This window comes from Mauremys mutica, chromosome 1, assembly GCF_020497125.1.
Source record: "Mauremys mutica isolate MM-2020 ecotype Southern chromosome 1, ASM2049712v1, whole genome shotgun sequence".
Classification (NCBI taxonomy): domain Eukaryota; kingdom Metazoa; phylum Chordata; order Testudines; family Geoemydidae; genus Mauremys; species Mauremys mutica.
In genome coordinates this window covers 23162949-23181863 of record NC_059072.1, presented here as the reverse complement: position 1 = coordinate 23181863, position 18915 = coordinate 23162949, and the positions used below count along the sequence as shown (strand labels likewise).

At 45.1% G+C, this 18915-nt stretch overlaps 1 protein-coding gene across 1 annotated transcript in view; it reads left to right on the top strand.

The window, feature by feature from the left end:
* Positions 1–18915, top strand: part of GNAI1 (G protein subunit alpha i1) — a 59818-nt gene that overhangs the window by 33749 nt on the left and 7154 nt on the right. The window contains exon 5 of the mRNA XM_044983010.1: positions 5396–5524. Coding sequence (XP_044838945.1) covers positions 5396–5524 — 129 coding nt within the window. The remainder of the gene's footprint in view (positions 1–5395; positions 5525–18915) is intronic.

Sequence of the window (18915 nt, the reverse complement as noted above, 5' to 3'; positions counted from 1 at the left end):
CACTCACCTCTGTAGAGAGCTCCATATCATGTGTTACATCTACCATCTGCTGGCCATACCCCTCTAACACATCCCGTTCCATCAGTACTGGCATTCATGCAAGACTCCGACTTCTCTGAATCTGACAACCTGGACGTTCAGCATGGTCTGCCACTTCCATTCAGGAAACACGACTACTGGAGGGTTCCAACAGCTCCCAGTTTCCCCCTTTGCCTTACCCAAGAAGCTGGTATCTGTCGTCTTGGGCACAAGCATAACAGCAGCAGGATCAACTGGGTTGGCCATATTGGAGCTCATGGCCCCAATATATTCCTCCGGAATAGTCTCATTCGGCTCAGGAGAACTCCCTTGTTTCACCGTGCCACCCTTTGTCCGGCAGAGGTTCAGAAATGGGGTTAGACGAGGCACCAGTCAGGCCAGCTCCAACGGTACTGGTGGATCGGGAGAGATTCCCTTCGTCATCTCCAGACGCAGCTGTGTCATCAACACCTTCCTCCCCACCAGATGACTATCGTCAGTTTCAAGACCTCCTATGGAGATAGCCATTGTCCTTGAGATCCCACTGGAAGAGGTGTGGGACAGTCAGCACCGGTTACTAGATATTCTGCACACATTAGTACCAGCAAGGGTGGCCTTACCAATCAGTAATGCTATTCTTCAACCAGCACACAGTGTGTGGCATATCCTGGACATGTGTGTACCAACTCCAAAGGGGGCTGCAACAAGGTACTACGCCACTCTCCCCTCCCCCCAAACCCCATGACCAGAACTTTTATTTTCACACCCTCCACCTAATGTCTTGGTAATACAGGCTGCAGTAGAGCAGACCAAACAACAATACGCACGCTCCATCTCAGCAGACAGGGAGGGTAAGAGACCTGACCTCATGGGTCGAACGGTCTTCTCCTCAATTGGACTGCAGTTCCAGATCTCTAATTACTTGGCACTGATGGCCAAGAATGGCTTTATGAACTATGGCTGGACGGAGGAATTTGCAGATAAGTTACCTCATAAGGATTGTACTGGATTCCAAGCAATTGTACAGGAAGGCAAGTTTGTCACTAAGCCCATACTTCAGTCTGCAGTTGGTTCAGTGGACATGTCATTGCGTGTATTGGTGACTGGAATTGTCATGAGGAAGGAATCCTGGTTACACTTCTTGGGTTTCCCTAGAGAGGTGCGGAACACTATTGAGGACCTTTCCTTCAATGAATCACCTCTTCAACCAGAAAACTGATGATTCCTTGCACTATCTAAAAAACTCTAGAGCTGTGGTGGGCAACTTGTGGCCCACGGTTGGATGGGCTGCTGCTTCCAGCAGCTCCCATTGGCTGGGAGCGGTGAACTGTGTCCACTGGGAACTGCGGGGGGCCCGTGCTTGCAGATGGTCCTGAGGTTCAAAGTGGGACAACGGCACTTCCAGTACAGGGTTTTCCCATTCAGATTCATCACTGCCCCACGAGTTTTACAAAGGTTTTCTCTGTGGTAGCGGCTCACCTATGATGTCAGGGAATCCTTGTCTTCCTCTATCTGGACAACTGGCCGTTGGCAGCGTGGTCCAAAGAGGAAGCTCAAGCATTGATATCCCAGCTTCTTCTACTTCTCTCCTCCCTAAGAGTGAGCATCGATGTCGAAAAATCAACTTTGTGCCCTCCTCAGTCCCTGGAATTCATAGGAGCTCACATTGATGTGATCTCTGCAGGAGCTTAAATGCCACAGGTCAGATTCCAAAGCCTACTGAACCAAATAGCCCTGATAACCTCCAACTCTTTGGTCTCTGCCAAGACCTACCTTTCCATTTGAGGGCACATGGTGGTGTGCACATACATCACACCCTTCACCTGCCTGCATCTTTGCTGTCTATAGCTGTGGCTGCAAAAAAACTATTCTCCTATGCACCAATCTATGCACACCCTACTTAACATTCCACCCAATGTCATCTCTTCTTTTTGGTGGTGGACAGACCCACTACAAGTCTGCTCCAGGATGCCCTTCCTCCCATCCTTGCCAACTGTGATATTCATATTGGGCACGTCACTCACACGCTGGTGCAGTGTATCTCAATCTTTCCAGACTATTGTACCCTTTTCAGGAGTCTGATTTGTTTTGTGTGCCCCAGGTTTCACCTCACTTAAAAACGACTTGCTTACAAAATCAGATATAAAAATACAAGTATGACAGGACAGTTACTGAAAATTGCTTACTTTCTCATTTTTACCATATACTTATAAATCAATTGGAATATAAATATTGTATTTACATTTCAGTGTATTGTATATAGAGCAGTATAAACAAGTCATTGTATGAAATTTTAGTTTGTGTTGACTTTGCTAGTGCTTTTTATGTAGCTGTTGTAGAAATAGGCAAATACCTAGAGGAGTGGATGTGCCCCCTGTAAGACCTCTGCATACCCCCAGGGGTATATGTATCCCTGGTTGAGAACCACTGGGCTGGAACACTTACATTGGAGATCACATGACACAAGGCACCTGGACCCATGTGAGAGTCCAGGATGCACATAAACATACTTGAATTTTGAGCAGTAAACAAAGCATGTTGCGTGTTCTTACCAGCTATCTGCTATTGCCACATCCTCGTCATGTCAGACACCACCACCACAGTATACTACATAAACAAATAAAGTGGCACAAGGCCCCAGCGCTGTGTATGGAGGCAACTCACGTCTGGGAATGGTGCATTGCACATCATATCCTTTTGTCAGCAACCTACCTGCCTGGCACCCAGAATGTAATCACAGGTTCAGCAAGACCTTTACAACCGACCACAAATGGGAGTTGCATGAAACAATAATCACAGACAACTTTGGTCGCCACTACATGCATCCGACGAAGTGGGTATTCACCCACGAAAGCTCATGCTCCAAAACGTCTGTTAGTCTATAAGGTGCCACAAGACTCTTTGCTGCTTTTACAGATCCAGACTAACACGGCTACCCCTCTGATACTTGGTCGCTGAGTACACCAATCAGAGACCTTTTTGCACCAACACCAAGTGCACCCAGTATTGCTACAGGAGAAGACTCGGTGCTCACTCACTGATCAACGCTCTGGTCATCGATTGGTCAAACTGGACAAACTATGGTGTCCCCCCTCCTCTTATCTCCCCCCCCCCCCCATGGCATCCTCCACAAACTCCGTCAGAACAGCACAACAGCCATTCTGATCTCTCCATTCTGGTGTCATCAATTCTGGTTCCCTCTTCTCCACATGTCAAATAACCTCCTCTCCAACTCCAGACGTTTCTGGAACTGCTGACAAAACAATGGCAGACTCAGGCATCGAGATCCATGGAAGCTACACTTAACAGCATAGATTTTGAATGGACACCTCCATTAGCACAAGAATGCTCATTGGCAGTGCAAGACCTCTTCTCCAATAACCAAAAGGACTCCACAAGGTGATCCTGCTAGGCCAAATGGACATGGTTCACCTCCTGGGCCCAATGGCAAAGTCTTTCCCCCAAAGCTGTGGGCATCCCTATGCTGTGACTATTTCCTCTACCTGAAAACCTCAGGACTCGATCTCAGCTCTGTCAGAGTGCATGTAGTCACCATTAGTGCTTTCCACCCTCCAGTAGAAGGGTATTTGATTTTTACCCACCCCTGGACCGTGTGATTCTGGACGGGCCTTTTATGTAAATATCTGTCAAATCGGCCTATCACTCCCCGATGGGACCTCAACCTAGTCCTTACCTCTTTAATGAACTCTCCCTTTGAACTGCTGGCCTCAAGCCCTCGCATGTGCTCTCTCTCTCTCTTCTGTCTATGAAGGTCGCATTCCTTGTTGCTATTACTTCAGTGAGGAAGGTTGGTGAACTGGGAGCGGCCATTTCACCACATTAGATAAGGGCAAGGTCTCACTGTGATGGCATCCCAAGTTTCTGCCAAAAGTGGTTTCCCAATTCCATCTCAACCAACCCATACATCCGCCTACCTCCTTTCCAAAACCACACGCTTCTAATGAGCAATTGTGGCTTCAGTCCCTCGATGTGTGTAGGGCCGTAGCCTTTTACCTACAAAGGACGAAGCCATTCCCGAAGTCTCCCAGGCTATTTGTTGCCATAGCTGAGAGAATTAAAGGACACACCATATCCACCAAGAGAATCTCTCAGTGGGTCTCAGGGTTTCTTAAGTGTCACTATCAATTGTCAGGGAACTCCTCACCAGATGGGATACAAGGCCATTCCATGAGAGCACAAGCATCAACCAGAGCCATGTTCCATGATAGATCCCTTGCGAACGTATGTAAGGCAGCCACGTGGCGTTCAGTACACACCTTTTCCTCTCACTATCCTCTAGTACGTGATGCTGCGACGTATGCCTCATTCGGTGCAGTGGTCCTCCGTTCTACGGTTCCACCATCTTCCTTGCACCTTCTTGTCAATCACCCTCAGTGGAATACAATCGGTACTAATACAATCAGTCGAAACCACAAGGCAATAAAAGGTGCCTCTGCAGACCGTCGAGCAATATTACTTTGAAAAGCTCCAGTGCATGTGTATAACCCTCAGTGGAATACATATAAGGAGCACACATCTCGGAGAACCTACAGTAACCTCCTCTTCTCTTTCCTGCAATTTTATAATGACAGCATAGTTTACTTAACACCCCTAATTATATCCCTGAAGTTGATAATTTCTGATCACATAGGTAGTCGTTCCTTTTTTCTGTTCCTTTTCAGAGTGAATGCAAATAAAAATCACATATGTACTGTATTAAAAGCACTGAATTGATGGCACGCATCTCAAGAATTTCAGAAAGTAAAACACAAGGCTTTGTTTTCAAGACTATCTGACTAGAAGGAAAGTTACTGTGTTACAGTGTGCCAAACCAGCCACCCCCAGCCACCCAGTCAATAACCAGAATCATAGAGCATTAAGTCACATGAACATCTGTTGATTCAGTATTTTGGCTGGAACATTCTTCATTCATTTAATAATTCCCATTAAGGGACAGCATATTAAAATACTTTAATTCTGTAGACAGGTGTAAAGATAATAAAATGTATTCTCTGTTTACATGTTTTCCTGCTTTATAATTGCTTGCACCAACTGGAAGAAAACCACACGTGTTCTGAGACTTAGAAGGAAGAATTATTTAAGAGGGAATGAATTGCTTAATTTTTTTTCTTTCTAGAATAATATTTTTAAACTGGTAAATAACCTGTAATACATGAATGTAGTATGCAGGTTCTCTGTTTTACCCCCAAAGAATACTGTCCCTGCTTATGTCTAAGATGAACACTAAACTGAATGTGCTGAATAGATGTGAGGATTTAGATATGTTAACTTTTATAACCGATAAAATACCTTTTATCTGTGCAAATCTCTTTATCTTTTTTTAAATAATTAAAAGCGGTGTTTATTTTATCTTTAGTTACTTGAATGATTTGGACAGGATAGCACAAACCAGTTACATCCCGACTCAACAGGATGTTCTCAGGACTAGAGTGAAAACTACAGGAATAGTGGAAACTCATTTTACTTTCAAAGATCTTCATTTTAAGTGAGTATTCAAGCTGTACACATAACTCTGTGATGTGTTTTATTCAAAGTTTTAAATGTTGATTAACAACTTTGACTTATTTTTGTCACAACTTATTTCTTGGCATTTGGAACTATTTTCAGAGACGAGGAGGTGTCAGCGGGGAGGGAAGGGAATGGGGAAATGACTTTCATAGTGAGACCAAGTACAATGAAATAACACAACTTCGTGGAGGCATATTTAACATTGAATTGCAGCACCAGGAAAGCCTATTTAATTCCCGTGTAAGCTTACATGTTTACATGAATAATGTGCACATATAAACTTCTTTAAAATAATCCCTTTTGTGTAATGTTGAAAAACTAGTGATTGAAAAATCAGCTTTTCTTCTACTTAAAAATCAGTTGAAGAGCTGATGGACTATGAACATTCGCTATTTGTGAAGTGAAACCACCAAGATATCTTTTCTGGTAAAGCTAAATGCTGATTTCTGTTCAAGTTTGCAACATGATGCTTTGTTTACTGACTACTTTTTCAAATCTATTTTTTTCTTCATGAAGAAAAAATGGGACTTTTGTAGAGAGAGTTCAGGAAACTTCTAAGGAGCAGACGTCTCTGCATCAAGTCTTACTAAGAGATGTTCTCTCTGTTTGCATTAGGTGTTTTGAAACTAAACATTTTGGAATCTCCTCCACTTCTCTCAGCAAAGCAAATGCATGAAAAGGATACAGTGGAAGAGTTATACCTACTGTCTGTGTAGTATGTAAATCAACATGGGTTTATGGCAAATAGATCCTGTCAAACTTGATATCTTTTTCCATGAGATTACAAGTTTGGTTGATGAAAGTAATAGCGTTGATGTAATATGCTTAGGCTTTGTGAAGTGTGTGACTTGGTACCGCCTATATTTTGATTAAAAAATTAGAGCAATATAAAATTAACATGGCACATATTAAATGGCTTTAAAATGGGCTAACTTATAGGTCTCAAACTGTAGTTGTAAATCGGGAATTGTCTTGAGTGGGTCTCTTTCCAGTGGGGTCCTGAAGGAATAGGTTCTTATCCCTACACTATTTACCATTTTTATCAGTGACCTGGAAGAAAATATAAACTCAGCACTGATGGTTTGCAAATGACACAAAAATTAGAGGAGTGGTAAATAATGAAGAAGACATGTCACTCAAAGCAATTGGGATTGCTTGGTAAACTGGGCACAAGCAAACAATGTGCATTTTAATGTGGCTGAATGTAAACAAAGAATATAGGCCACAATTACAGGATGGGGGACTCTTTCCTGGAAAGCCGAGACTCTCTGAAAAAGATTTGGTGCTGGTGGTGGATAATCAGCTGAACTTGAGCTCCCAGTGTGATGCTGTGGCCAAAAGATCTTGGTGTAGGCGGCGTGCCGACCCTTGTTGGAGCTGAGCTGGTCGACTTGACATTGAGTACTTTGGTGTTGGTGCGGAGTGCTTCTCCCACTGTGAGAGTCTCTTGGCACCATTTCCCATCACCTATGCCGAAGGAAAAACATAAGCAGGTGGCTGAGAGAGAGTGTTCCTCAACTCTGAAGAAAGCCAAGTATGGAGAGCACAGCGGAGTGTGACCTGAGTGTGCCCACTCCTCTGCCCCCACTCCAAGGGCTCATTGACTCTATCCTTACGCAGGCTCTGTTGAGTCTGGTCTCGGATCAACCTTCCGCACTGGAGGGACATTGTGGCACCAGCAGAGTTGTGGTGCCATCAACCCTGGAGGCGTTTGTTGCAGCCAGGGACTTGCTGGTTCTTTCGATAGCACTGTTGCTGGCAGTACAAGAATCAGTGATGTCTGTGCCAGTGAGCAGAAGGCAGCATGTTGCACCAAGCTCATGTTCGGTACCGTCAAGAGGGAAACTGTCCCTGCTGGTTTCGACTCAGGTCTCCCCGCCTCAGCACCATTCCCCGGCACCGAATGGTACTGCTCCTCTGTGGCCCCTGGAGGAAGACTCGTCATCTGACTCAGAAGTGGAATTGTATTCCCAGCCAAAGAACTTTTCCCAGTACCACCCCAGTCAGCCTTATCAGGTTGTGGATCCAGGTGTAGGGCTACCCCCAAGTGCTTGGCACAGTGGGCACTGGCCTATGTAGATGCAATAGCCATTTTCGAACCCGGGGGATTTTCCCCTGACTCCAGGCACTCATGCTCAGTGGTCTCAGAGAGGAAAGCACTTCCATCCCATCGAACAACACCCGATCTGGACTTCAGTACCAAGCCTAGTACCAATCTCAGAACCTAGACCCTCAGGATCAGATCGGTGCAGAAAGAGAAGAGGAGGACCCCCTGCTGGTGCAGGCTGCCTCCTCATCATCCCCGGATGAGGCAGTGTCAGGTGGGCATGTCACTTCCCCACTGTGATTTCAAAGCTCAGCAGGAGCTGTTGAAAAGAGTGGTCTCGAACCTTAGGCTGAAAGTGGAGATAGATAGTTAGTCCTCCCACAACCTGGCTGATATTTTTAGGGCGGCAGCCCCATTGAAGGAAGCATTCCCTCTCAGTGAGGCCATCATGGGACCAGTTAAAGCCCTGTGGCAAACCCCATCCTCCTTGCCTCCCACCTCAGAGCCGAAAAGAAGTATTTTGTTCCCACTCAAGGGTATGATTATTTATACTTCCATCCCCCTCCCAGGTCCTTGGTGGTCTTGGCAGCCAACAAGAGAGAGAGACAAAGGCGACAAGCAGCAACCCCCAAAGTGAAAGACTCAAAGACTAGATCTTTTTGGTACAAAGGTTTATTCTAGGGAGGTCTGCAGCTCCAACCAGCAGGTGTTGCTGGGGAGGTATGACTTTAACGTCTGGGACTAGTTGTTAAAATTAAAGGACTCAATTCCCCAGGAGTTCTCTGCTCTGGTAGACGAGTGTAAGTCTGTAGCCAAGACTTCCCTGCAGGTTCCCCTGGACGCAAAAGACTTGGCGGCTAGATCCAGGGCTTCTGCAGTGGTCATGCGCAGATGCTCTTGGCTCCACTCCTCAGGAGTGCCAATGGAGGTCCAGCAGTCCATTCAGCCCTTCTGTTTGAAGGCGCTTTGCTCTTCTCAGAGCAAACAGATGCAAAACTCCATGGTCTGAAAGATTCCACAGCCACCCTCAAGTCCCTGGGTCTTTATGCCCAGGTGCCTTTGAGGAAACACTTCAGGCCCCAGCACTCCACCTGTTTCTCAGCTCCATCTCCCAATCAGGACCTGCAAAAGAAATGAAGCAGGGGTTTTAGATGCAGGCAGCTGCCCCCATCCACCTCAGCATCCCTACCTGGGCTCCCAGGCGGGGGCCAGCTAAACAGAACTTTTGATGGGATTCCTTAGGGCATTATACTAGTTCCCATGCCACTAGATCATGTCCACCTTTAGTTTTTGGACCACCTGCCCCCCTTCAACATGGCATGGTCTCTTATCACCTCGGACCACTGTGTGCTGAGCTCTGTGGAAAGGGGTTATATGCTTATATTTATTTCTACCAATACCTCCCACATGCTTTCCTTCTCATGAGCAACTTCTGGCTCAGGAGATGCAAGCCTTCCTCTGAGTGGAAGCCAGAGAGGTTCTTCGTGACTTAAGAGGGAAAGGGTTTTACTCCAGTATTTCCTAATTCCAAAGGCCAAGGAGGGTCTCCGACTCATTTTAGACCTGCGCCGTCTTAGCGGCTACCTCAAAAAGCTGAAGTTCCACCTGGTCTCCCTGACCTCCATTATCTAATTCCTTGGATCTGGGGGACTAGTACACCATCCTCGACTTGAGAGATGCTTATTTCCACATCTTGATTTTCCATGTCCACAGAAGGTTTCTCAGGTTCATGGTAAACCAGACTCAATACCAATTTATAGTTCTCCTGTTCAGCCTTTTGGCATCCCTGAGGTTTTCACTAAATGTATGGCAGTAGTGTTGGCCTTCCTGAAAAAAAGAGGGCTACAAGTCTACCTGAACCTCAATGACTGGCTGGTCCCAGGCCCAGGCCCAGGCCATACAGTCGACCTTTCAGGTGCTAGGCCTGTACAGAGGATAGAATTTATCACAGAGCAATGCTTGATTTCTCACAGGACATGGCTTTCCTCCCAGAAGCCCACTTTCAAACAGTGGTGTCATTAATAGTTAGCCGCATGGCCACGTGCACATACGTAGTGCAGCATGCGAGGCGATGCCTCAGACCCCTTCAAGTTTGACTAGCCTCGGTGTACTCACTGAGTTGCCATCACTTGGACTCACTGCTCACGGTTCCTGCCCGGTCCTTGCCTCCCTCGACTGGTGGAGGGATTCTCTGTTGGATCTAGGATGGGGGTCTCACCTAGGGCACCTCAGGATGCAGGGCTTGTGGTTCCAGGAGGAGCTTTCCTACATACAAATGTTGGTGCTAAGAGCAGTCTGCCTGACTGTCAGGTGTTGTCCCACATCATGAACAAGAATGTGCTAGTGCTCACTGACTGTATGGAAGCCATGTTCAACCTCAACAAGCAGGGAGGAGCTCACCCCGCCCCACCCCCCAATGTCAGGAAACTAATTGCTTGTGGGAGTTCTGCATAACACACGCAATCCATCTCAAAGCTTCTCACCTTCTGAGAGCCAGGAACAAGTTGGCAGATCACCATGAGTGGTCCCTTTTGCTCTGACCTAGTAAAGATCATTTTCCATCAGTGGGGGACTCCCCAGGTAGACCTGTTTTCAACCAGGCAGAATAGGAAATGTCACCCATTCTGCTTCCTGTGAGGCCACAGCCAGGGTTCACTCATGGACGCTTTCCTGCTCTCTTGGACTGGACACTTATTCTATGCCTTCCCCCCCCCTCCCATTCTTCTAGTGCACAAGGTCCTACTGAAGATCAAGCAAGACAGAGAGCGGGTCATTCTTGTAGCCCCAGCCTAGCCCTGCGAACACTGGTTCACCATGCTTTTGGGCCTTTTAGTAGCGACTCTGATGCCGCTCTCTCCTCCCAGACCTGATACAGCAGGACCACAGTCGAATGCTCCACCCAAACCTCAGGTGGAGCTTGGAAGCTCTATGGCTAAATCCTGGCCTGTTTGGAGCAAGTCTGCCAGATTCTGCTAGGTAGCAGGAAGCTCTCTACCAGAGTTACATATCTCGCCAAATGGAAGCGTTTTTCCATTTGCTCTTCCCAGCAAGGTCTCTCGCCCACGTGGTCATCTCTGCAGGCTATTCTGGAGTATTTGTTACATCTGAAACAGCAAGGTCTGGCAATTTCATCAGTTAAAGTGCACCTGGCAGCGATTTCTGTATTCCACACCCTGGTGGATGGCAGATCAGTTTTCTCACTTGAGATGACTGTTCATTTTCTCAAGAGCCTGGAAAGACTATACCTTCAGATTTGGGAGCCCAATCTCCTGTGGGTCCTGAACTTGGTCTTGTCAAAACTCATGGGCCTCCTGTTCAAGCTGCTGGCAACATGCCCCTTTTCAAACTTTTCCTGGAAGGTGGCCTTTTTGGTGGCTATCCCTTTAGCCAGGAGATCAGGGCCCTGTACAGTCGTCTTTAAGGACAAGGGACAGCTTTGCCCTCACCCTGCATTCCTCCCAAAGGTGGTTTCGCAATTTCACTGTAATCAGGCTACTTTTCTGCTAGTTTTCTTCCCAAAACTGCACATGAACAGGGAGGAGCAACGTCTCTGCACACCGGACGTTAGATGTACCCTGGCATTCTACATTGAGAGGACAAAAAGTTCCGTAGATCCACACAGCTCTTCGTGGCAGTAGCGGACAGGATGAAAGGCCTTCCTATTTTGGCTCAGAGGATCTCATCCTTGATCACATCATGCGTTCACCCATGCTACGAGCAGGCAGAGTTTCCACCATTGGCTATAGTGACGGCCCATTCTAAAAGGACGCAAGCTTCCTCAGCAGCATTCTTGGCCCAGGTGCCGATCCAGGACATCTGCAGAACGGTGACTTGGTCATTGGTACATATGTTTTCTTGCCACTATGCCATCACTCAGCAAGCTAGAGATGACTCCAGGTTTGGTTGAGCTGTGTTGCGGTCAGCGTGTCCATGAACTCTGGTCCCACCTCCTATGGTACTGCTTGGGAGTCACCTAACGTGGAATGGACATATGCAAGCACTTGAAGAAAAACAGTTCCTAACTTTTCCATAACTTGCTCTTAGAGATGTTACATATGGTCCTCCTTTGAGCAGGGGGTTGACCTCCTGAGATCGCTTCCAACCCTAATTTTCTATGATTTTATGTCCATTCCACGACCCCCTGACCCTCTGTCAGAGTTGGTTGGCAAAAAAGGAACTGAGAGGGTGCAGGGTTGGCTGGGCCCCTTATACCGGCACATGAGCACGCAACACCAGAGAACACTAGAGCTGACTCAGTGGGGATCACTGAGGGAAAAATTTCTGGTGACTTCACAGCACACACACACACCTAATGCAGAATGGGCAAGTGCAACACATCTCAAAGAACAGTAGTTCCAGAAAGGTTAGTAACACTTTTTTTCAGACAGGTGGTAACAGATGCTTATCTCCCTGTCTGGTCATATGTGTATTAGGTATTCTCTGCCTCACAGTGTATGCCTGTTTGCATAATCAAGAGATTGTGAAATCAATAAGAGGAAACCCAAGAAGAAACAGTAAGCAGGGGATGTCCTGTTTATGAATGAGGATAAATGATTGTCTTGATATTTGTATCTAGGGGTACCAGGAGACACTCTGGCTCATAGAATCATAAAAGATTAGGGTTGGAAGAGACCTCAGGAGGTCATCTAGTCCAACCCCCTGCTCAAAGCAGGACCACCCCCAACTAAATCATCCCAGCCTGGGCTTTGTCAAGCCAGGCCTTAGGGGCAGCTCCAGGCACCAGCGCACCAAGTGTGTGCCTGGGGCGGCAAGCCGTGGGGGGCAGCCTGCTAGTTGCCGTGAGGGCGGCAGTCAGGCTGCCTTCAGCGGCATTTCTGAGGGAGGTCCACCGGTCCCGCAGTTTCGGTGGCAATTCGGTGGCGGGTACGCCGAAGGCGCGGGACCAGCAGACCTCCCGCAGGCATTCCGCCTGACTGCCGTGCTTGGGGCGACAAAATACATAGAGTCGCCCCTGCCTCTAAGGATGGATCCTTCACTGAGGAGGCAAGCTAACATAAGGCCATACTGGGTCAGACCAAAGGTCCATCTAGCCAAGTGTTCCGTCTTCCAACAGTGGCCAATGCCAGGTGCCCCAGAGGGAGTAAACAGAACAGGTAATCATCAAGTGATCCATCCACTGTCTCCCATTCCCAGTTTCTGGCAAACAGAGGCTAGGGACACTATCCCTGCCCATCCTGGCTAATAGCCACTGATGGACCTATCCTCCATGAATTTATCTGGTTCTTTTTTGAACCCTGTTATAGTCCTGGCCTTCACAACATCCTCTGGCAAGGAGTTCCACAGGTTGACTGTGCGTTGTATGAAAGAAAAATACTTCCTTTTGTTTGTTTTAAACCTGCTGCCTATTAATTTCACTTGGTGACCCCTAGTTCTTGTGTTATGAGACCGAGTAAATAACGCCTCCTTATTTACTTTCTCCACACCAGTCATGATTTTATAGACCTCTGTCATATCCCCCCTGTCGTCTCTCTTTCAAGCTGAAAAGTCCCAGTCTTATTAATCTCTCCTCATATGGAAGCCGTTCCATACCGCATTTTTGTTGTCCTTTTCTGAACCTTTTCCAATTCCAATATATCTTTTTTGAAATGGGGCGACCACATCTGCATACGGTGTTTAAGATGTGGGCGTACCATGGACTTATATAGAGGCAATATATTTTCTTATTTCTATCCCTTTCTTAATGATTCCCAACATTCCGTTCACCTTTTTGACTGCCACTGCACGTTGAGTGGATGTTTTCAGAGAACTATCCACAATGACTCCAGGATCTGTTTCTTGAGTGGTAACAGCTAATTTAGACCCCATCAAGCTGACAGTGTTGTGCCTCATGAAAAGAGGTATCAGGTAAAGCACTGCTAAGTACTACTCTGCTAAACATGAGACTGTTTTGTTAATTAACTCTAGGCTCTAAAATGTACGTTATTTTATTTTGTATAGAACCGTGTTTCCAATATTTCTATTTGCTATCACTTGAATCGCTATTCTTTGTTAAATAAACTTTTATTTGAATGTTCTGTAAACATATCTAAAGGTTAAGCACAGAGATGATCTGAGGTGCATCTGTAAGCTGGGGGCAATACTGTTTCTTTGGAAGCAGCAGATCTGTGAATATTGTGAGTGTCCAGTGGAATGGGCTGCACACTCTGGGGAGACGTTTGGGGGTTGGTGTGTGCCTTTGGCTAACCTGTAGAGAGAGAATAGTTTCTACGTAGATCTAGAGAGGAGTGTGTGTGTTGCCTAGATCAGTACAGTTGGGGAACTGACTCTGGCAGGCACAGACAGGGTTTCCTCACACTAAGGGCAGGTGGTAGCAAGGTGCCTCACAACCCTGGGTACCCTGGGAAGCATCACAGGAAGTCACCCATTGCAAATACTCATAGGGACCAGCACTCAAAGAAGAAATGAAGGTTACTTACCGTATAGTAACTGGAGTTCTTCGAGTGCTTGCTCATGTCTATTCCAATGTAGGTGTGATTGCCCCATCACCAGAAGTTTTTCCCCTAGTGGTATCCATCGGCTTGACTCTGGTGCCCCCTGGAGTGGCACCTTCATACTGCAGTATATAGGTATGTGATGCCCTTCAATTCCTTCTTACCGACTGTGATGGTTGCTGGAACACTGTTTCTCTTGCTTTGCAAGTGATTCTCCTGAGTGGTTTTCTTTATCCTGTAAATAGATTTTTAAATGGCATGTAAATAGTTAGGATTAGAATAATCTAACAAGTAGTTAGATCACTTAGGGCTAGCCTACACTGGCAACGCTAAAGCACTGCTGTGGCAGCGCTTTAATGTGTCTTGTGTGGTCATGGCACAGCACTGGGAGAGAGCTCTCCCAGCGCTCTAAAAAAGCCACCTCCACAAGGGGCGTAACTCCCAGTGCTGGGAGTGTGGCTTCCAGCACTTGGGGCACTGTTTACACTGGCGCGTTATAGTGCTGCAACTTGCTGCACTCATGGATGTTTTTTCACACCCCTTAGTGATAAAGTTGCAGCATTGTTAACTGCCAGTGTAGACAAGCCCTTAGTAGGTTCCTGCCCTGCAGGACTAGTCCTCCTGGGACACTGGCACATGCCTCAGTCCCACGGCTTCAAACAGTGCGTGGCGTGCCACAAGCCCATGCCAGTTAGTGACCTGCATGAAAGCTGAGAGAATGTCAGACCAGAGCCTGGATCTTACCCCTATGGCAAACTGTATCCTCAAAAGCAGTGATTCTGAAGAGTATTTAAGGGCCATGGTGGGTAACTAGATGTATAAGCTGGGAAACATTGAGCAGGAATAGAGAGGTAGTATTACCGCTAAACAGCATTGGTGAAATCATTATTGGAATGTGTGTCCAGTTCTGGTGTCCACACTTTAAAAAGGATGTTAAATTGGAAAGGGTTCAGAAAAGAGCTGCAAAAATGAGTCAAGGTCTGGAAAACTCACCATTCAGTGAAAGATTTAGGAAGCTCAAGGCTTGGCTACACTTGAGAGTTGCAGCGCTGGGAGTTTACAGCGCTGGTCATCCAGCTGTGTAGGAACAGCGCTGGTGTGTGGCCACACTCACAGCTACCAGCGCTGGTGTGTGGCCACATTTGCAGCATTTGCAGCACTGTTGGGAGTGATGCATTATGGGCAGTTATCCCAGCGTTCAAGTGGCAGCAACGTGCTTTTCAAAAGAGGGGGGGGGTGTAGTGTGCGGGGGAGAGAGAGAGTGGATTTTTGGAGCCAACACTGTGTGTTAGCTTCCTTCCTTGCAAAATCAGAAAATGTTCCCGACCCCTTACTCTTCACTGCAAACAGCCTGCATCCAAAGGACTCCCTTTCTCCCCTCTGTTTCTCTGTCAAGCAAAGACTCACTCCCTGCCTGCCTCATTCACAGGGGTTATCTCATTTGATTGTTCACAGTCAGGTACAGATTGATCACAGCAAACAGGAGCTGTGTTTGTTTTTTAGATAAGCAGCTCCCGGAGCACCGGAGCTCCGAGTTCACAACAAAACAAAGAGAGGCTGCATAACAAAACAAAGAGAGTAATTTAGTTAAAAGCATTCTGGGATATCTGCTAATATCCTGGAGGCCAATAACAGCGCTGGTGTGTGTCCACACTTGATGAGCAGCGCTGGATCACCAGCGCTGCACTCGCTACACCCCAAGCAGACCAGGTGTTCAGCCAGCGCTGCAGCCAGGGAGTTGCAGCGCTGGATGTGCCTTGCAGGTGTGGACAGTTACTGAGTTGCAGCGCTGGAAAGCCTCCACCAGCGCTGCAACTCTCAAGTGTAGCCAAGCCCTCAAATCTATTTAATTTATCAAAGGGCAGGTTAAGAGGTGACTTGATCACTCATTAGTACCTGTAAAGGGCTCTTTATTCTAGCAGACGAGACCAGAGGCCTAAAATAGATTAATTCAGGCTAGAGATAAACCACACCTCTTTAAGTTTGGGTACTTAACTATTAGAACAGCTTATCAAAGGTTGTGGCTTCTCCATTACCTGAAGTCTTAAGTCAAAACTAGATGTCTTTGTAAAATAAGATACTTCAGCTCAAACACAGGGTATTGACGTGGAGGAATTTCTGGATGAAATTCTTGGCTTGGTCAGATTAGATGGTTAAATAATCACTTCTTGCTTTAATGAATCTGTTCTTATGAGGGGACACAGATGCCCCTTCAATTTTCTCACCTGGCTTTGAGGTGTTTGATGTGTTTCTCTTTCCCTTCTTTCCTTTTCCCTCCCATATTCTTTAGGTGGATTGAGGGAAGAGCCAAATATACCTTTTTCCCCCTCCCCCCTCCTTTTTCTCTTCCCAACCCCAGGTCTTGCGAAGCTTCTGCTGCTCTTTGAAGAAACTGGCTGCTTTTGCTGCACTAAGGCTCCTATGGTAACACAAATAAATAGGCACTTTGGCTGCTCCATCTGCCTCACTTCTTGCTGACATACAAATGTACCTTAGTAGGAATATGTGGCTTCCTTCCAGTGTAAATGTGGGTGGAAAGAAATGGTCAAATCCAGAATGGAGTCTAGCTGCACCTGACAAACATTTTTTTAATCCTTGTTAGGCCAGCCAGTCTTTTGAAAATGAGGATGCTGTTTATTAGTGACCTATCACTAACAATTTTGTCCTTGGATAAATTATTGCAACTTCCCTGAATTCAATGGAAGTTATTCTATGTGTATCTGAAGGTAGAAATAGACCTTGAACATCATTTTTGAATTGGTCTGGATGTTTGCGACTTTGCTAAGGTCACATGCAAATCTTATTAATTGGATGGCTTAACAAAGCATTGTAACTTTTCATTTAAAGTCTGTGGGAGAGTTTTTAGATCAATTTTAACTTACATTTTTTAAATAGTTTAGATTTTGTTTTACAAGTAGATTACTAACCTTGTCCCTAATTCCAGCCTGTAAACTCTTGTGGTTTTACAGTCACACTTTTTTTAAGTGTTTCTCTCCTCTGTTGCTATATGAAAAGCTCACACAAACAAGGGGGAAATATGACTAGCTACCTGACTCTGCAAACTGACTAGACTACCGTCAAAGGCACACAATAAAGTGTAATGAAATAAATAAATCTGCTGTGTGATCTTAGGTATTAATTGAAGCAATAGTAAATACAATATGTTGGCAGAAGTGTGGGGGGTTGTTTTTTAAATTGACTTTCCTCTTAAAATAGTATGTTCTATTTAGTTTCCATTTTTGGACTTTGAAAAAGAAATCATAGATTAGTTCTTTCAGTCTGCTTTAAGCTTATAAGTTGTTTTGGAACTGGAGAGAAGTGTTTTTCTTGCTTTATGTACACTGGATTGGCTTGTATGAGAAGAGCAACAAATTTAGTAGTATTGATTCACTATAGAGTAGCATTTGTTACAAAAATACATTTACTAGGTAATTGTGATTCTTGTGCACCAGCTGCAATTCTGTTCTAAATATCTAATCCGTTGTCTGTTCCCACTTTAAAAAAACAAACAAAAAAAACCCTTCAGTATTTATATTGATAGAAATGCATGGTATGATTTAGTTGGGTTTGGTCCTGCTTTGAGCAAGTGGTTGGACTAGATGACCTCCTGAGGTCCCTTCCAACCCTGAGATTCTATGATTTGACAAATCCAAGTTTTAAGACTTTTTACTATATTGGAAATTTATTTCATTTTCTGTACTTTAGAAGGTTTTAAGTATATTGAATTATTTTTGTTCAACCATGAAAAATGTAGCTGTTGCGGCAGATGGAAATGAATCCTCTCCCCTCTGTCTCCCGAATTCTTTGTGAAATTTACTTTTCCAGAGGTAAAATTAAAAAAGCCACACTATTGAATATCTAGCCTCAGGTGTAGAGTGATTAGCAAAGCCAGGGAATTTGAAACCCCTGGGAGTGACAATAGTACAAATTGTGAGTTATTGACCCCTAGTTATCAGTTCTGTTTGTTCCTCAGGAAGCTGAAGATCTGGCTGTCAAATTTCTGACATCTTGTTAGATTACTTACTCATACTTTTTGTAGATTTTTTAACTTGTTTTTTCTTTTCTTGACCTTTACTTTGCATATAAGTGTGTCATCCAGCTAGTTGGTTGCCTGATTGCTTCCTTTTTAAAAAAAAGCTAGAACTCCATAATATTTAGAGTTTGTGGGCAGAGCATCACAAGGGTTAAACTGTAATAGTTAAACAGGAGTGCGGGAAGTCATTAGGATTTTAGTTGTTGTTTTTTGTTTTTTAAAGCAAGCAGTAGTGGATTTATAGACGTGAGGAATCAGTAAAAATAACTTGCTTCTGAGCAGAATTTTTTTAGATGCAAATGGACAGGGCCAAGTTTTGAAGAGAGACATATTTTAATACATCAGGGTTCATAAATAATTAAAATAACCACATAACATTGTAGACTTCTAGCTTATTGTACACTTTATCCTTCTATCCCTCCTGGTTTTATCATGTCTATATTTAAAAAAAAGTTCTCTGAGGTAGGGCAACATTTCTTCGTTGTCTGTAAAGCTCCTAACATGCTTCTGAGCATTGAATAAATCTAAAATAGTAGCAACAAGTTTTTTATCCCATTTTGATAAGCTGTCTCTCAGAAGTTAAGCTGGTTCTTTTTGGATTTTACTTATCGTATCTGTTTAAAACCTTAAATTTTAATTTTGCAGAAATACAGCAAATCAATTTTCTTTCTATGCAGTTTTTGATAGGTCTTTTATAATTTCTCAGCAAACTTGATTGTGAAGCTTTGTTTTGGTGCAAATAACTGCATGTATATCAAACATGGCAAAGACAGTTTCCAAAGTAAAGATTAAATTGTAATGATGAATATTTAAATTGCAGTGTTGAATACTTTCAG